Here is a 22,271-nt window from a genome sequence, read left to right on the forward strand (position 1 = left end):
CACTTGTGTTAAATTATGCTTGTAGTGTTTAACAGTTTCCATATAGTTTAAAAAATAAGCTATTCAATGGTGTTTGCAAGCACCACTGGTAAGAGCTGGAAACATTTTGCTGAAGGAGATCAGAATTTGTTTTTTCAATCAGGGCTAATTTTGATCGTGGCACATAAGGATGAAGAATAGCTGGAAAAGACACCCTACTCTTTAAAAAAGTACCATAGGTCTTGTATTTGGAAGTTACCAAACTTGCTTCCAGGTCCAGCACTTCCTGAAAAGTCTTCTTGCTCTCTATGTGGTTCTGTTAAGACCACAGAACAGTCTGGCTATGCAGACCTGTTAGATCATGAGGTGAAAGAAAGGGGCTTAAGCTCAACATCTTTACATCAGGCAGCTTGAGCCGCGTGTCCCGATCGTGCCGTGTTGTGGGTTTCCTTTGGAACTTAGTAACAGCACCACAAATGGTAGAAAACTTACTTACGGAAATGTGAAAACACAAATTGAGAGTTAAAAGACGCAACTGTTGCTGAACGTGTTTGAAGCACAACAGCAAGGCCGCCCTTGACGTTTTCCCGACCCTTCCGCTGCGGTACGAGGTGACGGCACACGTGTGCCTGGGTGGTTGGTTAGAAATACGGTTCAGAATGCAGGTAATTGCGGAGAGAAATCCCAGCAGAGATTCAGACCCGAGCGGACGGAGGAAGAAATGCAGCCGACTCAATATGAGTGATACAGCATACTCAATTGCGGAGAGAAATCCCATCAGAGTTCCAGACCCGAGCGGACAGAGGAAGAAATGCAGCCGACTCAATATGAGTGATAAAGCATACTTCAACTTTATTGCCCAAGATAGCGTGCATTTATACCAAATACCATAATTATGCATACTTGTCTCTATCTAATAGGCTAAGCACATTTACTTACTCCACCTACTTGGGTTTAGCTAGCTATGCGCATCCCACATTCTTCTGACTCTTATCTCTTCAAAAATATCCTGACCCTGCCTTAGTTAGTACTTTTCCGTTCCCCCCTTTCCCATGGCCTAATAGACAAGCTAACTAAGGCCTACTTATGTCAACTAAAATGGGCTCTGCTCGTACAGTTGCTTGGTGGACTCATGTCTGTGCTCCTTGAGCCAATCCCCGACAGGTAATTAACAATTAGGTGAGGTGCACTAATTTCAGATTCTTCTTTGATGTTAGAGGAGCTATCAGTGCGGGTTTGTACGATCCTGAAAGGTAATTAATAGTGGCTATTAAGAAACTGTGGAGAATGAACAAAGATAAATATATTTTAGGAAGGGTCTGATCGAAAAGCCTCTTTGCTGAGGGGAAATCGGACTCTTTGCACACCTCAGCAATGTTTGCACAAACATGGAGGGTTTGTGGTGAGGACACCAGTGCAGGGCACACACCAGCCAACAGAAGCAACTTTTAGGTTACTACCAACCTGCGCTGGGCACAGACCTGCAGCAAAAGATGAATGACGTTCACATTCTTAGGACTGATACGCTGAGCTGTCCCTGTTTGGTACCAATATTTAGGAGATAACCTGTGTTGGAATTGAACAGGCGTTAAAAACAGTGAGGTCCGTGAAATTATATATGAATTATATTGTACTGGCTCATCACCCGCTGTTTGCTGTTGGGTGAAGAGTTCTCCGAGTGCAACCCCATGTCCAAATAAAGATGGACAACATTCATAGGGCACTACTCTCTTGAAATGTCAATTTCCACCTCATCCTCTGCACGCATGTGAGTAGTTTGAAGGGTTTGCATTCCTCCCTGTTGAGTCTGCGTTCCGTGATAAATAACAATTAGTATCAATGGCTAAGAATGACAAACTCTCCAGTAGGGAATAGCTAGGATTAGTCAAGAGAAATTGCCGACGAAAACAGTAACACAGCCTTGAATCCGAAACGAAGCAACAGTGGATGTTTAGCGCATCAAGTGGACAAACGGCGTGAAGTTGGGAAAGGAGTTCTGGGAATTTTCTCCTTCCAGGAATAAAAAAAGAAGGTTAATTGATAAAAGTACAGCTGTAGCGGTAGGTACAAGAACCCAGGCACAAAGAGGTGCCACCGTTGTTCATGCAGCTCTGACTGCTGCTGGCTTGAGAGGTCTGTTCCCAAAGGACAGCGGGTGTTGCTTCACACAAGAGTGACCGGGAGGCAGAGCTCATATTCCATGTTTTTCCTCGTGTGGAAAAATAAATCTGGAAAGTTATGGCCAGTTACACCCTCAGTTCTCAGAACATAGTTTATAATAGGGCACCGGATATGGGATAAATAACATAGATTGGGGCCACATTTGCATAATAAAGATCAATGCTACTGTAAATTACATCTTGCTCTCTGCAATACCATAATTACAGGCTATATGGTCGGTAAACATCATATCTAAAGACAACTGAGCGTGAGCACATTCATCTTGTCCTTACAGATGGAACGAATACCTGTAACTGGTTGAGGATACTACATAGCAACAGCGTTAGTGTAATTCATAGATTTAGTGCAACACAAGGAAAACAGGATCGCTGCTTTTTGCCAGATTCCACAGTAACCGTTGCTGCTTTTAACAAATACACCTTTAACCCATTCAGTTGCACTGGCACTAGCAATTTGGTACTCAAAACATGAGCTAGCGCATCATAAAAACTACATCTCTGGAACGTGTTGGGTGGCTTTTTTATTCTTGGATAGAGCCGTTAACTCTTGACGAAAAAGTCCTTACCTGCAGAGATGTATTCCAGCCGCTCCCTGAGTGACAGCGCACACATGCACGGGGAACGCTGCCAGCACTAACATGACATGGCACTGCACATGACTCCTCTGGGAAGGGACAGCCAGCTCCTGCTTGGAAACACCCCCGCTGCCGTCACCCAAACCCTCATAAAGCTTCCAGAGCAGCAGGGGAGGCTGAGGAGTTGAACTCTGGGCAGGCACAAGGGAGCTCTCTCCTCGGCTCTCTCGGGGTGAGCAAAGGACGGGCAGCTGGGATTCAGGGGTGGAGCAGCTTAAAAAGATAGGGCAGAAACTCTCTGAAAATCTTTAAAAGGCAACGTCCTGTGTCTGTTTGGAGCACGGCTGTGAGCTTTCCTAGGAGTTGTGGTTGCCCTGAGGGCTGTGTGGTGCTTGGCACAGCAGGACATCCACCGAACGCCACGTCTGGTCCTGTGGCTGTCGACACGGCGTGGCTGACATGCAGCTTTTTGGGTGACCCGGTAAGTTGTCCTTACATTATCCTTTCAATACATTCTATACTTTCACGGGCAGTAGTAGCCTTTTTTTTCCTCTCTCAAGCACTGTTGTTTTCCGCTATCAATGTCCTGTAAAGGTCGATTCTAGTGAAGTAAGGTCTACAACAGAAGATTCAAGCAAGAGGACAGAAAGAACACCAAGGAGCTGCCCATCCAGCCCTGAAGATGTCCCCGTCACCTGCCAGCAGCACCGGCGGGTGTCCTGGGGAGGACACGCTACAATAAAGTACCTGGAACAAAACAGGGAGAAGCGGGTACTTGTGCAGCCGCAGCTTTGGACTGTCTGGGCAGCAGAAATGGGACATAAAGAATAGTGTAAACATTAAAGCAAATGTAAAATATATGGCAGTTCTTGCCTTGCCAGATTACATTAAACATTTTAAAACATGACTTAAACAGACTAGGGTTTTCTGATACCTGAAGTGGAAAAGTCAGTGAAAATGGGTCTGTAATTTAATGTACAATTGTTGGACAAATGATGAAGTACATGGAAATCATTAAAAAGAAGTATTAGAGCTCTTTATTGACTAGTGTATGTTTCTCCTTTAATGCCAAGAGACTGACTGGAAAGAACAAATACTTTATGGCTGAGGATTTGGTTTGGATCAAATTCCGTGTTAACTAGTTTGAAATAACCAAAAAGGATTTATTTATTTTTTTAAAAAAAAAAAAAAAAAACACCAGTTGTAGCTAATATTTGGAAATAGCTGCAGGCAGCTGAGATCTTCACTGGTTGATTTAGGGCTGTATAACAAGCCAACATGGGACCAATGCCAAGCAGCTGAATGGCTTTTTTGTTTGCCGTGATAACGTGAATGCTTTTTAAATGTATTTGGTGTCTTCTGAATCAGAAGAGCCATTAACCAAAAAAAACAAAAGAGCAGGTAATGAGATGTTGGGGAAAACCTAATCCATCAATCCATCTTGTTTTAATGTAAGTAATGTAAAATTTTATTCTGTAAATGTGACTTAATAAAGGTAGTGTAGGGAGGTTTTGGGGGGAGGGAGGGAAAGCAGACGTGGCAGGACAGTTCTGAACTGGAATTATTTGCCCCCGCAAGGCTGCTGGCATAGCTCGATTATCTTCAAAGGAGTACTACTAGAAATGGGATTATAATTTTAACCCTTCCCTAAGATCACAGAATGTGAGACTTGGTCAAGCAATGGCTCTTCCTCTTCCTGAAAACTCAAAACTGAGTCACACACTCTGCTCTCTGCGTGTGAGGACTCAGCAGGTTCCGGAGCATCAGCCTTCCAGCCAGCAGCTGACTGAGATACCCCAGTTACATCCGCCTCGCCGAGATCTGCTGTGCTCTACTACAAGGTCATCAGAGTAGAATAATCTCTTGAACCACAGAAAACTATCGCCAACACCGTTTGCTGCACCGTCCCAGCGGAATAATGAGATATTGCTGTTTTCAGGTCCCTGCTGGCTGGTTCTGGAGGAGACAGGGAGGTACACAGCAAAAGGGCAGGGGATACAAGTTATAGCACAGGAAATTCTGGTTAGATACTAGGGGAGAAAAAAGTTTACAGTGAAGGTAATCAAAATAGTGGAACAGATTTCCCAGAGAAGCTGTGGAATCTCCCTCCAGGCAGATATTCACAACTCAATTATTCAAGACTCTGAACAACATGCTAGGAAAGCTGGAACGGAGCAAAGCCTCAAAAAGGAACGGATATTCAAGGCTGATGTATTTCAGGTGTCAGTAGTATTTTCTTGGAGACAATGGGCACACCTGCACTGAGGGGACCTGCGTGACAAGATGGGCATATGGTACACGTTACGTAACGTAAAATGCATCACTATGATCGGAAGGTTTTTTGGAAATGAAGATAAGATCAATTTGGCCTGTGGCAATTTACTTAAACTGACCTATTCAGGCTAGCAGGTTATTTGTGATTGCTGCTTACAAGTATTCTTCATCAAATACCTTAGAGCCCAACTATATTTTTTCAATAAGGTTGTGCTTGGCAAACTTGGTGTATTGGGAGGTAAAGCATATGGAAGATCTCACAGACCGGCTCTAGTAGCTCACAAAGTCTAAGAGCGAGAAGCTCCAGCTCTGCAGAGAGACAAGAAGTCCTTGGGCACTGTGATTTCCTTAGCACATTCTCTTCTTAAGCAACAGCACCTTAGAGCACCTCTCACACTACTTCTTTTTTTTCGGTCAAGGAAGACAAAATTAACTTGTTGTTTTGTTTTTTTAAGGCTACTACCAGGAGTTACCATTTCCCATAGGACTGTATACAACCCAAGTGTGGAAATAGGGGGTTGGGAGCTCAGGCTCATGGTTTCAACTTTCAAATCACTTTTTGCCTGATTGTTTTTCTTTTTCCTTCTCAGAACTATTTAACCCAAGTTTCTTCCACTGGAATATGTAGTTTGGTGAACTGACCTTGTCCTTTTCTGTCCGTGAGTGAGCAGGAACCCAAGCAGGAAGGTGGTGTCCAATTTTTCTGTCTCATGCCCCTTGACCTGCATACTAATGTGTTGTAGGGAAACAGAGCTGGAAAGGCTTGTCAATAAACAACGTTCGTAAGAATGTACCCATAAAGCTGTCATTTCATGGCTAGAGTATAACCTTCAGCTAATACGGGGACTTCTTTTTGGCAGCATATTCTTCCTTTCTGAAACACTGCAAGAGGAGCGCTCCCAAGAGGCTTGCTAGTATCACAAAGGTAATAGAATATCATCTTTCTAATTAATAATTTTCCAGCTGTTTTTCTTTATACCTTAGACAGGTGCCTTTATACCTTCTCTGTACTTTCCTTTGTTACCTTAGGTAACATAGTTTGCCTGCGCTTGAATATCCCTCTGCATATTAAAACCAAAATGGATTAAATTCTGCAGCGTTCAGTCATCTGACCTTCACATTATTAGAATTAATGTGTTTGTTCTTGAAGACTGTGTGAAACCAAGAAAACCTTAATGAATGTTTTGTTAACTTTTGCTAATTATAATTCATATTGAGATTGCAGCAATATAAAAACAGCTATGCAATAATCCCTAGGACAGCCACAGCATCTCCTGAAATAGAGATGTTGCCATGGCCATGGACAGCAGTGAAGCCCCAGCAGCTACTTAAACCTTAAGTTTGATTCTTTTTTTACCAAAACGGGCAACAAATGGTCAATCCAGAGCCAAATGCAGGGAGATTTATTACAAGGTGGCCACCTGCCCATTTAGAACTTTCAGCCCTCAAAGCGACCACAGTGGGACTCAAAGCAAAGATGATTTTCTCACTTACCGCAGTCTCAAGCTGTAACTTTTTACTGCATTAATTCTTCGTGGCGCAAACTCCTATTGTTGTAGTCACATTTTTGTTTTAGTTTGTGTTAGTTTAACAGCACGCCGTCATTACGGAAGAGCCCACGTCCCGTTCCATCGTTTTCTTGGCGATCTGTGAATGGTGGGAGTTCCCACTGAACGCCATGTGTCCTCAGGCCAGATGGAGGGAGGCAGCTGTGCCACAACACCCCAGTGCCACAATCTAGAGCTTTAGTTTTGGCTGATCTCCCATTTTTGCTGTGTTACCCTTCCATCCCTATTAGTCTTCTGAGACAAGACTAACTCATCAGGAAATAGGGGCATTTTTCTTCTCAAGAGCTCAGCTTTGCTCCAAGGCCAACATGAAGGAGGGAGCAGGACAGGGTAAATATTTTACAGTTTTGCAAGTGAGCTCGAAGTTGAGGGGTTTTGCTGTTGTCAGCAGTGTGTTATTCCACTTTCCAGCTGTACAAGGTTCACTTACTTAGATCACATCTTATTTCAGATGAAAAGAGACACTGGATATTCCACCATGGCTGAGCAGCAGAAGCAGGTAAAGGCTCAAGGTCACCTTTTAAAGGCAGCATGTGTTGAATTATCTTCTAAGAGAAGCGACAGACACATCCATGCTCTGATCACTTTAGCGCAACTAGGAGGTCATTTCTTATCACTACAGCAACATTTTCCCAGCTTTTCTTCCCTTCCAGTGGACTGCAGCTCCACCACCAAGTGCTGGAGGGTCTGTTACCTTTGAAGTGTGGCAGGAGACCACAACACTCGACTGTCACCAAAAGCTGTGACTCAGAGCGGTCCCGCTGAACAACGTGTCTCCAGCTGATGCGCCCCAGTCTCTTTACTTTGCAGGCAGCAATCCTGTTCTGCACTTAAAGAATCTGCCAAGCCTATATCTGCCTTTAGAGGCAAGATCTCAAGCGATCCATGGATCAGAGTTTGGAAACTGCTGCACTGGAGCTGCTGGCGTGAAGATAAACAGGGTGTTAGCACTTGGACTTGATGAACAAGATTTTTTTTTTCTATGTAAACCTCTCTGCTTCTACAACTCATGTAATTATGCTGTGTGGATTCATTCGCATAATCACCTCATCACATACGATAAAAACGCAGCCTCAAAACAAGACAGTTTGTAGCCAAGGGGCTTTTAGAATAGCTTAAGTGCTGAGCTTCAGCTCCTCTCTGCCCTACCGCAAAGCCGGACATACGAGTGTCTGATGAGCATTAGCAGTTTTTAGTTTTAGCATCTTCTAGCTGAAGAGTTTCAAAAGAATCTGAAATACTAGTTGGTCTTCCTAAAAATTCTGACACCTGTAAGACATCGGAGTTTTTCTTTGGTATGTTCATTCTTCATCCCAGGAGAAACAAGGATTTATAGGATACAATTCTGTTTAAAAGCTCTAAGCTTTTTATAGCTTTTGTAACCTTTTTTATCTAAAGAATATGTAGATGGTGCTCCAAGGTCTAAAGATTAAGGAAGTCTTACGTCAGCATACATGAGGCATAACAGGGGCGCAGCTGCAAGTGTGAAACTGCTGAGATCCCTCCAGCCCAGAGTTCAGTGTGCACCATCTAAAGCCGGGACGGATGGTTTTCACCAGCCTTGCGTTTCTGGCTCAGCACACCCAGTGGTAATGCTGCAACTGCTTGCATCACTTCTATGTAAACCTACAGGGTTCGCAAACATCAAGCTGCAGGGCGAGAGTCCTTTAAATTGCTTCCTCCCCGGCTGCTAACCTGATTAAAAAAGAGATGATAGGAGGAAACGGTTGTTTGCTTTAATGAGGAGAGTTTCAGTGCTAATGAGCAAAGTTCTACCCTGGGACAGATAAATATTGCTGACAAGTCCTGCGCGATGTTTAATGTTCTGTAGCTGTTGCAGAATCTTAAAGAAGCTCTTAGCACTGAAAGCTAAGAGGATTTCTCTATATTGCATTACCCTAAACACACCTGCATTCAGCATTTATGAGCGAGCTGTCTCTCTTGTTTGTCCTCTCTGACAGAGACAAGCAGGACAGCAGCTATAAATCATGCTATTTATACTCCAGTCTGTTTGTGCAGCACAACAACACAGTTAAAAAACTAGAAGGACAGAGTAATAAACAAGGCACTAGCTGGTTATTACGCTATATCATTTTAGAATTGCATTGATTTTTTAAAAAACATTTATCCTGCAGATAAATATAATGCATATTCGCCCAGGAAAACCCAAACTAAGATTGCTGAACTCCAAAACCAATTCCAGCTTGGGCTGCTCTAAAAGACAGTTAATTATACATTTGTCATATATTTGCTAAACAATTGGTTTTGAATATTTAAATACTCAAATATACTGAATACTGGAATCAAGAGCTCTCTCTGGTGCCTGTATGCTGTACACGGAAATATTTCTTTAGTAGGTTGCATTTCCATGACTAAGAGAAGGGGTTGAGAGAACTTTATACCTTTGAAAAGTTGAGTATTTTATCTCCTTGTTAATATGCAGTTGTTCTATACAGATGACATGTGGTACCTACTAGACAAGTTGTACTCTCAGTACTAAAGTTGAGTTGTACCTGGGATGGCCTAAAGGCCCAGCAAAGTGAATTATGCAAGGACAGCTAATATCCTGTGTTAAAGCTCTGTTATATTTGGGGAGACAAAAAGGCAGCCTTCTGGGCACGTGAGCCTGACTTTAGAATCGGTCTTCAAAGCAAAGAGGAAAATTGAGAGGGGTGGTTCTGGATTAACTGGAGCTGTTAATCAGATCATCTGAGCACAACAGGCCTTGACTACAGTGGGGACAACATGTACTGGATACTAGGAGAGAGGATGTACTGGTAGGGTGAGAGGAGCACTTATGGGGGGGGCACCGTGCCTTATCCCCAGGTCTGCCATGCCGACTGCTCCGACTTGGCCAAAAGCCCCTTAACATTATAGTCCTCTAGGTACTGAGAGGTGTGCCTGATAATAATGGAGAAAAAAGAAAATCAATGGTACTTTCTCTCCCTTTGTTTTTTCTGGAGGAATTTAATGTCAGCGATACTTCAGATGACATGGCTGATGGATGTGTCTGTATTGCCCCCCTCAGTTACACGCCATATCCCATAACAGCTTTGTTATTATGCTCTTTAGAGTGTTCGTAAAACAAAACAGGCTATCATAGAACTGCCTTGACCTCCTGCATTTCAAATACAGAAAGTGCTCGTGTAGGACACGGCAGCACACGCTTACTCTTGTTGCTTGCTCACAGGAAGAGAAGCTCTGGGATGCCATGAAGATCACTGCCCGTGTCCTCGGTACAGGCCTGCTCGTATTCACCGCCTTAGCGAACTTTGGTTTTTGGTAAGATTGTTTGAACAAAAGGCCTTGAGAGGAAGAAATGGATGATGAAAAGATGGGCAACCACGAATGCTTATTCCCACAGGTACCTGCAGAGTATCTGGGATGCTTCAGGCCATTTCTGGCAAACAACATGGCTGAAGCTCTACTACCTGTTGGAGGGAGAGGAGTGGACAATCTTCTTCCTTGGTGAGTTACTCAGGTTAACAACCCTGTGCTGTAGGAAGAACTATCCAGGTACTACATCTAAATGGGCACATGGACATGCCTTCCAAAACTCGCTAATCCTCCTACTGATAAAGCACATGTGGGCTCCAGAACCAGGCACAGCTGATGTGGTGCAACCGTGCTGCCTTTGGACCGCTGCATCTTTACACCCCCTGTACAGACTGAAAATTTGATCTTGCTGCTGAAATGGCTTCCCTTTGAAAAAATACTCTTTGCTCCTGTGAGGACTGAATGACTCCATAGAAATAATTACTGAAAATTAACATAAAATCGGTGGGTTTTACTCTTGCTGTAGAACCTATAAAACTCTGCCTATGATTAACAGCTAGAGAACACGCCTAGTATGGACATTCAAACATCCCAGGGATCAACTTGACCTTACGCAACTTGTATTTAAAACCCACCCATGACAGAGATCACCCAGCCTCCCAGAACAGCCCTTTCTTAGCCTCAGTTGTGGCAAGTTTCAACCACGTCCCCATTCCCTAGGTCTTACCTATGTGTCGAAACCTCCCCATATTCCATTTTCATCCATATTCCATCCCCATTCCCTAGGTCTTACCTATGTGTCAAAACCTCTCCATATTCCATTTTAAAGCCTCTTGGGGCAGGGGATACACACCTGGCACATCTGGGTCTCAGCAAGGTTCTCTGGACACCATGCCACTGTATTGTGTTTCCAGTTTAGCCACAGCTCTGAGTTTATTGCCACATCTCTGCCCTTTCCTCACGCCACAGGGACTGCACTGGTTCCTGCCCTTGCCTTCTGGGGCTTCAATGGAATCCTTATGGTGGCTGATGTAACAGGAAAGCCAACTTTCATTACTCGCTATCGCATTCAGCTGGGCAAGAACAATCCTGTAAGTATTTCTCACTCTGCTTCTTCTGCTGGCTAAACAGTTCCTGCAGACGGGATTCACGGAGAATCAAGCTGAGTCTTGCATATCCACTGAGAGAGGAAGGCAGTGGTTGTCATTAGGCTACTGATCAGATCTGGATTGACAGCTCGTTAAAAAGTTGATCCCAAAACTAACACAGAAACAGCCTACAAATCCCAAAGCTCCCAACTGAAAGCCACATTGCTTCTGATTTAGCCTCAAATCCTGACTTCTCTCTCGCAGGTGGACACAAAGAAATTGCTCCAAGCCGTCTACACAGCGCTGTGTAACCAGTTCTTTATCTCCTTGCCCATGTTTGTGCCTATGTTCTACCTCATGAAATGGTGGGGCAACACTTTCAGCAAGGAATTACCGACCTTCCGCTGGTTTCTTGTGGAGCTAAGCATCTTCACCTTAGTAGAGGAAATTCTCTTTTATTATACACACAGGTGAGCTGAGCACAGAAACAGGACTCTCTGGTTTCCCACTATGCCTTTAAGCTTATACAATACCCATCTCCTGCAACAGCAATGGTCCTAGTCCCCCCCTGTTCTTGTGGGAAGACTTAGAGTTTCTGGAATCCACCCTTACAACATAAGGCTTGCGTGCTGCAATGTTGCTGGTAACTCTAGTGAGCAAAAATGGGCTAAATTACAAAGGTGGAGCAGCATAAAGCCTAAGAAAAAAACAAAACAGGCCGCTTCATACAAAAGCTGTGAGCCAGTGTTCTTCAAAAAGAGGAGAATAAGACTGACTATCATGAAAGAAAAAAGCCCAGGAGGCCAGTGACTGATCTCCTGTTCGCTCGTACAGCACCTATGGAACAGAGCCTGGCTCCTGACACCAACGTTAAAGCAAGGAAGGAAAAAAGCCTGCAGGGCTGCACAGAATTCCAAACTATGTAGGCTTCCCTTTTGGACAAGTACACACACAAAAAACATTAAAACCAATTTTTTAAGGTCCCACAGAACTTAAAAATCTGCCTCAGTTGCCAGTAGGTAAAGTCACACCACTGAAAAATATGAAGTGAGTCTTCCTCTCAAAAGTACTCCCAGGTTTGAGCAAATCTGTCTTTTGGGGACTTTGACTTATGGCATTTATCTGGACTGAAGTTTAAGATCAGTCAGTGCACACATACATTAAGTGGGGGCTCTGTGTTAAACAGAGAGGGAAGCCAGGAGTCCTACACTCTTATTCCCAGCTGCTCTAAATCTTTGTTTGAAAGAAGAGCCATGAGCAAGTCCCCACATTTCTCTCTTTTCTCTCCTTAGGCTTGTTCACCTCCCACTCCTGTACAAGCACATTCACAAGAAGCACCACGAATGGACAGCCCCCATTGGCGTGGTCTCCATCTACGCTCACCCAGTAGAACACATAGTAAGTGGATCCCCCACGCTCACCCTCCAGTTCCTGCGCAGAGCGTGATTTCCATGGGATGAGGAGGAGCGGTAAGAGAAGAAAAGCAAACGTGCCCTCAGACTCTTCTTTCTCAGGACGAGGAAGCTGAGCTGCGTTGCCAGAAGCATAGAAGGGTCGGGGTGCCCCCCCTTTATGGTGTGAATGTAGGGGTTGTCGTATGCAGGGACAGGAGCTGGACTCAATGATCCTTGTGGATCCCTTCCAACTCAGGACATGCTACGATTCTACGCTGAGCTCCTCTGCCTTTAGGCACCCAGACCAAGGGCCTCCAGCAGAGGAGGGACAGACTGAGGAGGCTTCCAGCACAATATGTGACACTGACACACTCTGGGTTACTGCATGGAGCCAGAATTCTGTTGAAGCTTTCATGCCAGTGGCTGGGATCGGGGTTTGCAGGAGTGCCTCCCAGTGCTGCTCCAGCAGAGACTTCTCATGCAAACACATCCCACCTTCAGAATAGTCCAGCTCTCAGACCATCTCCTGTCAATAATAGTCCTGGGCTGCAGATCTAGCTCTGGGAGTCTCCCCAGTTGAGTGTCTTTGGGCAGCAGAATGACTTTTCACATTCAAGAGTCCAGCTGAGCCTGGCTGCTGCCGTGAGCTCATTTGGGGCTCTGATGGCCATTTGTGCCGCTTGTAGGACACGATGAAGTGATGCAGCTGGGTCATCGCATCACAACTTCTGCATGTGTTCTCAGGCCAGGGCCATTTGACAGCTCGGCTTCCCAAGAGCAGCTTCAGCATTATTCCAAGGTGAAGCTGAAATTCGGACATCTGATTCCAGGGTGATTTTCTGGATTTGTGCTGCCCTCACACCCCTGGTTTGGTCTCACATCTAACTTCTACTACAAGCTTAGGGAGCTTGGGCTGTGACTATGTTTAGCAGCGAGTAAAACTCAACTCAGAGTAAATTATTAGTTTGATGATTAGGTAATTTTAGTAAGGTGTTTGCAGAGGGATCTTCCCTTTTTGCTGTTTGCACAAAACTAACATGATGTATCAGCCAGGTGAAACAATGCAGCTCCTAGATGAGAGCTGGCTTGTTGTGGACCTGTCAGTGAGGCAGAGTTTGCTTCTCGTTTCTAGCTCTCCAACACGCTGCCTGTCATGACCGGCCCGATGATCATGGGGTCTCACATCGTTTCAATCGCAGCGTGGTTCTCCCTGGCTCTCGTAACGACGAGCATTTCGCACTGTGGCTACCACCTGCCCTTCCTCCCGTCGCCCGAATTCCACGACTTCCACCACCTCAAGTACGTCTGGGTGCTGTCAGCTTCCCCTTCCCCTCCCACCCGTGGCTCTGGCACTGCCGACGGGCAAAGCTCCTTCCTGACGGTCACTGGGTTTGCACAGCTTGGGCACAAGGCCCAATCCAGTCCGCCTGGCAGGAATGCTGTCAGGTCTTAGAGCAGTTAAACAGAGACGGGGATTTTGGAGGACTCGATCCTGCTGCCCACACGAGTGCCAGCTGCCTCCTTGCCATCTGTCCTCCTCCATCAGCTGACTTGGAAACCTTCTCCAAAGCTCAATCCCTGCAGCTGAGACTGCGCATTTCGAGTTTCCTCAGATGACACGGGAGGAAAGCAAGCGCAGCGTGTCTGAAGCAGCAGCGATCACCTGGACTTTCCCCAGCACAGGCGCAGGGCCGGAGACAGTGATCTAGAACAGAGCCAGAGCAAGGGCAAGTCACACAGCTCAGATAAATTTGCAGGGAGCCTCCGTGTCTGTCCCTCTTCCATACACTGGGATTAGTAATATTGATCAGATAACACCTTGCCCAAAAAAATTGCAATTAACCCCTCCTGGCAGAGATTCCCAACCTCCTCCTACACTGCAGAGAGCAGAGTTTCAGCAGGTTGTTCAGGGATGCAAACCACAGTACTGGAAGACAGGTTCGCATCTCCCAGACGTGCACTGAATTCACATATTCCCTCCAGCACAGTTTGCTTCTCCTGCAGCAACAGCTGATGTGGCAGTTCCATCACCACCCAAACACTGGGCAACACCCAGACCACGCTGCCAGGTCCTGTTGTCAGTCAGTTCCTCCAGAGCTCCGCTCACGGGTCGCCGCAGGGCCCCGGTGCTCTCTGGGCAGAAGGGCTGTGCCGGTGTCCCGGTGCTGGGAGCGCGGCAGCTCCGTGTCTTGGTGCGCACGGACACGGCAACACGGTTGTCCGGCTGCTCCTGCAGCTCCAAGCTGCCCAGGAGAGCGCAGTTCAGTGCCACCAATTCTTGGTAACAATGGTGACAGAGAAGTTGCAGAAATTACACGCCAGCTTCCTTAGGGCTCGAGGGAGACTGGTGCAGGAGCAGAAATAAGTCACGTGGATGGCTTATCAGGGCTCTGAAAGGAGATGGAAATAGGAAGGGTGAGGCAACCTCAGAAACTTGCAGTGATGTTTAATCTCTGTTTGGTTTCCAGGTTCAACCAATGCTATGGAGTGCTGGGAGTGCTGGATTATCTGCATGGAACGGATAGAGTGTTCAGACAAAGCAAAGCCTACCAGAGACACAGGGTCCTCCTCAGCCTGACACCCCTTTCCGAAAGCATCCCCGAGGTGCCCGGGAGAGCAGAGTGAACCCAGCAGCCCGCAGTTCTTGCAGAGCGAGGACAATGATTTATGCCAAATAGTGTTTTAATTGTTCACACACAAAAACCCCCTGAAGCTGAACATGCTACTTGAAATGACTGCACTTTTGCTGCTGGTATTTTCTACTTAAGGCACAAAAAACTACTCTATAAAGCTATTTTTAAACAAAGTTTAGACGGTTTTTCTTAATTACGTGCAGTTCCTTGACTCTAGCTGCGTGTGTGTGAGCCAGATGTGTTCTGGGCACTTTGCTTTGGGGAGTTCTCATTATTAAGGTTTTAACACTTCAGTTCTCACTGACCATGTTCTGGCCTCTTTCAGCACCCTTGAGATCTCAAGGGTGCTCTTTCAGCAGCATTCTATAGAAATACCAGCAAGATGACGGTAACTACATATGAGAGGATTAAAACCACTATTTTTCTGAGACTCACAACACGTGGAGTATGGGATGCAACCCCAAGACAGGTCAGCGGGGCCACAGCTTTAGCAAGGCTCTCCCTGGCACATGCAAGTGGCCCGATTTGCCCTGAGCAGTTTTCCTTCCTGCGAGAGGTCAGTCCAGGTCTGAATTAAAGGCAGTCACGTCCTCATCTCCGCTCCACAAACTGATGTCTGCAAACATTAAGCAAGTTTTCCCCACCATGGGACAGAGAAGGAATGCTGGGAGCCGATGGAGCCCTGGTCCATCACCTCCTTCCGCTGAGCCTCATCTCACTCCCACATGCCCAACAGAGGCACAAACCAAAACCAGTAGCTCTGTACAATGATCAGCGATGGAGAGAGACTTTCCATGGAAAGAAGAGTCCCTGTATCACACCCTGCTGTCCTGAGATCCGTGAAACCCTGTACGGATGGATGCAACAAGAAGCATGCCTACCTTTATGCACAAGTACTTGCACAACTGATCTCAAGGGTGCTGCCAGTCTTCTCCAGGATCAAGTCTGCAAACATAATGGCCTTGAGTTGCACCAGGGAAGGTTCAGCTCACACATTAGGAAAAATTCTTCACAGAAAGGGTTGTAAAGCACTGGAACAGGCTGCCCAGGGAAGTGCTGGAGTCACCATCCCTGGAGGGGTTTAAAAGATGCGTAGACGATGTTCTTAGGGACATGGTTTAGTTCCAGTTACGTTGTGGTTGTACTCAATCTTGAGGTCTCTTCCAACCAAAATGATTCTATGATTCTAAGTCTAAATCCTGTCTGGGGGCCTGGGACAAAAGTGACACCTGCCTCTCACCACTGCAGGACCCCTGTCCCACACAACCCCGTGGAGGACCGGACAGGCAGGGCGGACCTGCACTGCACCCACCTGCTCGCTGTCAGCCCAGGAAGCCTCCGGAACCTACAACCCCAGCAGGATGAACCTGCCCACAGCCCCCCGGGAAGGGCGAGTCAACAGAACAGAAAACCCAACCTGCATTGTCTTTTGAAGTTTTTATTTTTATACATTTTTTTTTGTATTAAAAAGGAAAAAGCATAATTACCACAAATTACAAAGGACTAAAGCATTACTAGAATAATGAATCACATCAGCCTAGAAAGCAGATACTCTGAATAATATTAATGTTATAATACAAGCTCTCATTCAAGTATTTTACATTTTTCTCTTTTCCTTTTATATGTGATGATGATCCTAGCACATGAGTCAAAGATTATGTACTATCAACAGAAGATGGATCATGTACAGCGGGCCATATTAACAAGATTTTCCTCCCAAGTGATACATGGTCTTGTGATGAGTCATTTTAAGTTTGTCTCTACGATAAATGCAGCTGAAGAAGGTTGCACACACTTTCTAGTTTTGGGAAACAAGAAGGTTGAGGTTGGGACACACAGGGTTTGAGAAGGGCCAGCACATCGAACCATCACCCCTTTTGCTCCAGAGGGCCACCCTCGCCGGGGCGCAGCTCAGCAGGGGGTTCCGAGCCGCAGATCCAAAGGTTTCTGACCCCAACGGGACGGGGAAGGGCTGGGAGAGGACAAGGGGGCTGCCCCGGGGAGGCTGGAGGGTCCCCGTGGTGCCAAGCAGCCCCCACACGGCGCTGGCACTGGGACAGCAAGCCCAGGGGACAGCGTGGGGACACACGGCTGACCCCAGTATGTCCCCGCAGGGGCTGGTGTTGGTGCCCAGGGCGCTCCCGGCTCCTCCAGAGCGTCCCACCGAGGGGATGTGCTTGTCACAGATACATCGGTCCTATGTTCAAGTGTCTGCAGAAAGTGAAACTGTAAACTACTCATTGAAACGCTGCCCTCCAGCCCCCCGCTCCACGCCACAGAGATGAACATTTTCTTTAAAAAATAAAAAGTCATTCATCTATTATTCGTATTGAAACTTTTAAAAGAAAAAAAAAAAATAAGAGTCAGCGAGACATTTAACATCAAGTGTAGCAACCCTCTCTTAAAAGAGCCTACCATCCATTTCAAAACAGTGACAAAGTGACATAACCAGTCTCAGAGGAGACAGGAGAAAATAAGCATTGCAAACACAGCTTGCTACATTTACAAGTTTCCTTTTTTTTCCTTTTTCTTTTTTTTTCCTTTTGATAAAATAACTGGAAAGGCATTAACAGCTAGAAGGCCCCCTCTGCACTGCCATGTGGAACGTGTACGGACACATGGCAGGATTCTGAGGTTAACGCATCATTTTGTTACAGTACAGTCGACCAGTCCCAAACAAGACGAGTAGTTGCCAAAACTCGAGGGACCCCAAGGGCTACAGCAATGAGCCACCATCAGGGGTGCGAGGGGGGCAGCAGGAAGAGGGACAGACAGGCAAACAGAGCAGCAGGATTATTACTTTTAATTATTTTCTTCCCCCAAATGAGCATGGCAAAGCAGCAAAGCCTCCTCTGAAACACACCGTCCACCTCCACTCCCGATCCCACGCCACAGCCCTGTACCCACTGCAAACACCTGCATCCCAAAGATGGGCTGACACACAGGACCTTGACAAGATGTCCCGGCTGTAGTAGCCTGGGATGTCTCGAAAACAGGGGTGAGATGGGGAGTGCCCCCCAACCTTGCCGAAAGCAGCCGGGGCCCCTGAGGCCGTGCCAGCGCTGGGATGGATTGGTGTTCACAGGAGTACATGTGCCTGACCATTCACACCACTAAAATAAAATAATAAAAAAAAATACACAAAACATGATCGTGGTGAAGCATCCAAGCTAAAAGCAAGGCCAAACTCCCTCCTCAGCAGGAGGACAAGAGCTTCCTCAAAAACAAAGCCCCTCTCTGGACAGGCATCTCTGCTCAGTGGTGGAGCAAGCCCTATGCAATGCCTCTGTATGCAGCAAGAGGACAGGGAAATCATCACATCCGTCCCCTCCTCAGCCTGCATGGACCACATGTCCCACAGCCCTGGCCTCACCAGGACCCCCGCTGCTGCCTGGGGTGCGGGGTGCTGCCCCAAAACTGGAGCACTGAGCTCCTGCCCTTGCCGGCCCCGCAGGAGCGAATGGCCCCGTGTTCCTTCCACAACAGGCAGGAGCAGGCAACAGCTGCCTCGGGTGTCACGTCCCTCTGCCCTTCACTGTCTGGCTACGCTGCTGCCCAACAGGGGGCAAAACAAGGCACACAGTCCACAAATCTGGAGGGGTGGCTGGGATTGCTCTTCTGACCCACCTGCCGCTGGGAATCGGGGGAGTTTCAGGCCATGCCCTCAGCCACACTGATGTGACAAACCACTGACTCAGCAGAGGGGGAAAACTCTTCCATGCCAAGACCAGAGCCTCAGCTTTAGAAATTACAAAATAATTTAAAATCAATTCTGGTTTGGGGAAATTCTCTGGGAAATGTCTTACCTCTTTCTACCACCCAAGCAATTCCACAGTCTGCTCCACAAGCAACAACCCCACAGCAGCAGTTGTCCCTCAGAAGAGCTCGTTCCTCCTCATTTCCTATCTAATTTGTTGCTAAAACGCAGACAATTGGCTTCAAAAGAGAACACACACCAACGAGAGCACAGGGACACAGCAGCAAGGACCACGCGCCGGCACATCCAGACCTGCTTCCACTTGCAAACAACCAGCAACGCACCTCTGAAATCCTTCATCAACCCCTATCTCAAGGCTCCTTCTTCCCAAATCTGGGGCAAACCCAACCGCATCTGTAACCTCAGAGATCCGGCTCACGAGAGGAGAAATCCAGAGATAACAGTCACGGCCACAGCACTGCACAGGTGTTACTTGCCCAGGTACCACCCTGCAGCCCCAGATCAAAGCTGTAACGGAGCAAGCTGTGGACTCCGGCAGGCTGTCACACCGAAACAGGGCCTCCGAGTGGTACTGAGCCGCAGGGTGACGTAGAAGGGCTGGACAGACCATGGCAGGATCACACCACCAGCAAACAGCAAAGCAGCAGCCACCCAGTCTTACCCAAACCCAGCTGTGCTTTCCATTCCAGCAGCAGGTCATGCAGCTCCCTCCACATGGACCTTGCCCCCACGCCTGCTCAAGCAGCATCTTGGACATGGTCTCAGTTCAGGAAGGCAGTAACTTCAGGCAGGGCCCTGCGAGCATCCGCAGCCGTTGCTGATCAGCAGCTTGCGCAAGGTCGCCCTCTCAATCTCTGCTCCCGGCGGCTCTGATCCACCAGACCTGCAGCCCAACAGGGACAGCCCTGGAGAGGCAACTCCTGCCAGCCATGGGACACAGTGCTGGATCAGCTGGAGACTTCAGGAAAACACCGGTTGCTCCCAGCTTGTGGTTTTGCAGAGAGAGTAATGCACTTAGCTGCATTTTTTAGTAGCCCGTGGTGGTGCCTGCTCTGCACTGCATGCAAAACGCTCTGCAGCTCATGAGGATGGGGTACTGGAGCCACGAACAGGTACTCCAACCCAGGGGATGGAGCAGCAGCAAGGCCAATGGCTCTGTCTGAAAAAGCTTCTACCCTTACGGCAGGAGCGCGACTTTCAGCACCACCTCACCCTCCAGCAGACACACGCTCCCTGTGAGGGAACGCAGCTCACAAGCCGGGGGAGGGTTCGTCTGCCAAAGCTTACCCGGTCTGGGTAGAGGAACCCAGTAAACACCACAGCAGCTCTGCAACCATCCCCTCACCCCCACTTAGCAATAGGGTGTTCTCAGCCCTGGAGACGCGCAGGGACGCTGCCCTGAACAGGAGACTCTGCACAGCCACCTGCCAAGACAACGCACAAGGACACCCAGACCAGAGCTGTCCTTTGCCGGGCAGGTCTCCTGCTCGCACCTAGCACGAGTCCTGGGGCTAGTGACAGCTGGGAGAGACAGGTTCCTTGGGGCTGCATCGCTGCCTTGTCACGCTACAGTGTTAAGTGACACCGGCAACACGCCAGCCCTCCCAAGTGCTCACAGCAAGGACCAGTCCCTTCAGCTGCTGTGATCATCTCCCTGCTCAGCCCGTGACCATGCTGGAGGCGCAGAATCGATCCACCCCCTGCCCCGAGACTGCACAGGGGCTCCGAGAGAGGCCACAAGCACGTACAGTCACTGTCAGGGAGAAGATGCTACAATGGTATATACACAACGTAGCGGCTTCAGCTACTGCGTGAGCGCAAGTCTTGGATTTGACTGCCCTCGGCACCTTCCCCCAGGAGAATCAGGGCGGGTGGGGGGTCTCTGCGATGGGGGAGGCATCCGAGGGAGCTGCAGGGTCACAAGAAAGGCCGCAGGGAAGATCAGCTCGGCAGCAACGCCAGGAGGAGTCTCTGGGCCGGGGTGGGCAAGAGCCCAGCACACCCCAGCCTACGGGAAGCCAGCGAGCGCCCCTGGTCTAGCTCCACCATAAGGCAACTTTTTTTTGCGTGTTTTCTTTTTTTTGTTTGTTTTTTTTTGTTTGGTTTTTTTTTTTTTTTCTTCAATAATATTTCCAAGGAAGAAAGCAAAGGGAGAAGTGTCTTTTTTAAAGAGTTTTTTTTGTTGTTTTAGAATTTTTTTGTTTGTTTTGTTTTTCCAAGGGAAAAGGAAGAGAAAACCTTCTTCGGCAAAGTCCTGTCTTTGCATGCGATGGGTGTTCTGGGGTAGCAGGTGCATCGTCCATGCAGGCTTGAGTCCGGGTGCCTGCTGACCTCCCACCAGCCACCCTTCACAGGAAGGAATCAGAACAAGCCTATTGTTGGCAAAGGTCCTTTGGTTGACTTCCAAATTGTCCATGATGGAAGGGAGAGGCGGGTGGAGGGAGAGCCAGACCCTCGGGAAGGTTGGAGGTGAAGACGCTGGAGAGAAGGGACCAGAAGAACGAACAGGACGATGCTCCTGTCGCAGCAGTCAGTGCCGGGGAGGCACCACCACACGTGGAATGGGAGATGTCAGCCAAGGTCACGGAAATCAGAGGCTCCACAGCATTGTGACATGCTGCAGCTTCGGTCCCCCGCTGGGGAACCTCGCTCCTCCGAGCTTCCTGAGCAGGCTGCCCCGTGATCCGAGTGGGACGCAGGGGGGGGGTTGTTGGGGCCACACAGAGCAGACTTGTTTTGGTAAATCCAGACGAACTTCTAGCAATAATTTAAAACTTGATATATATATATAATAATTAAAAAAAAAAATCTCCCCTTCCCAACCCAGCCAGAACTTTTTCGTTTTGAAGAGACTCTAAGACATGAGTGTGCGCACAGGAGGGGAGGGAAGGGAAAGCGAAGGGTGGGTCTGGCTCTGGTCAGGGTTGTAATAGCAAAATGGTGTTTCAGATGCAGATCGTCTTTGCTTTCCAGCCCCAAGAGAAAAAATCGTGTGCGTTGAAGTTTCTCCCGAGCAGCCTATTCCTGGGCACCCACCTTCCAGCTCCCTTCCTGTCCCACCCCCCTCATGTCTCCCCTTCTCTGAACCAGTCCCCCACCAACCCACCCTGTCCCCCGCAGGAGGCGGACACTGCAGCCTCTCTACTTCCCCACTGTCTGCGGTTCTGCAGCCGAGGGGGCAGGGGATTGCTGGCTCAGGTTTTTGGCATCCTCTTGTGCAGGCTGGCTGGGCAAGGTGTGGGCTTGGCTGGATGGGCACTGGCTGACCGTTTTGCTGGAAGACTGGGATGGGTAGCGCTTCCTGCCATCTCCCCCTGACGTTGTAGGGTATCTCTTGTGTCCACCTTCCTCCCCCATGGGTGGCTGGAAGAGAAAGCAGCCCAGTATCAGCACAGCCACTTCCCAATGCAGACGCCCTTCCCCTGGATCAGAGGACAGCCTTCCTGCAAGCCTCCAGGTGCAGCCTCTCTTCCCAACCCACATGGAACACACATACCCATCCCAAGCACACAGCTGCCCTCCTCTCCAAATCTACTGCTGCCAGATTTGCTGACAGAAAGACAGACTGACTTCCAATCAAGCACAA

At 47.9% G+C, this 22,271-nt stretch overlaps 2 protein-coding genes and 1 long non-coding RNA gene across 7 annotated transcripts in view; 1 reads left to right on the forward strand and 2 right to left on the reverse strand.

The window, feature by feature from the left end:
- Positions 1–873: 873 nt before the first annotated feature.
- LOC135575405 (uncharacterized) lies at positions 874–10,827 on the reverse strand. The gene is made up of 4 exons (XR_010466112.1): positions 10,706–10,827; positions 9,748–9,881; positions 6,503–7,494; positions 874–1,545 (listed from the first exon to the last, which is right to left on the reverse strand). It is a non-coding gene; the product is annotated as an uncharacterized LOC135575405 (long non-coding RNA).
- On the forward strand, positions 2,642–17,327 carry FAXDC2 (fatty acid hydroxylase domain containing 2). Of its 3 annotated transcripts, XM_065029718.1 has the most exons (11): positions 2,642–2,966; positions 3,074–3,215; positions 5,869–5,933; positions 7,028–7,075; positions 9,767–9,858; positions 9,941–10,044; positions 10,822–10,943; positions 11,205–11,410; positions 12,233–12,338; positions 13,467–13,633; positions 14,803–17,327. In XM_065029718.1, exons 4-11 carry the CDS (start codon positions 7,028–7,030, stop codon positions 14,957–14,959), a joined length of 1,002 nt encoding a protein of 333 aa, XP_064885790.1. In that variant the 5' UTR covers positions 2,642–2,966; positions 3,074–3,215; positions 5,869–5,933; the 3' UTR covers positions 14,960–17,327. The 3 variants fall into 3 exon arrangements, with proteins under 3 accessions (XP_064885790.1, XP_005503423.1, XP_064885792.1); XM_005503366.3 differs by having other exon boundaries at positions 2,642–3,215; XM_065029720.1 differs by lacking the exon at positions 7,028–7,075 and having other exon boundaries at positions 2,642–3,215.
- LARP1 (La ribonucleoprotein 1, translational regulator) overlaps positions 16,390–22,271 on the reverse strand; it is a 45,850-nt gene continuing 39,968 nt past the window's right edge. For all 3 annotated transcript variants that reach the window (XM_065029716.1, XM_065029715.1, XM_065029717.1), the window contains exon 20: positions 16,390–22,048. In XM_065029716.1, coding sequence (XP_064885788.1) covers positions 21,827–22,048 — 222 coding nt within the window. In that variant the 3' untranslated portion in view covers positions 16,390–21,826. The remainder of the gene's footprint in view (positions 22,049–22,271) is intronic.

Source organism: Columba livia, chromosome 14 (assembly GCF_036013475.1).
Source record: "Columba livia isolate bColLiv1 breed racing homer chromosome 14, bColLiv1.pat.W.v2, whole genome shotgun sequence".
Taxonomy (NCBI): domain Eukaryota; kingdom Metazoa; phylum Chordata; class Aves; order Columbiformes; family Columbidae; genus Columba; species Columba livia.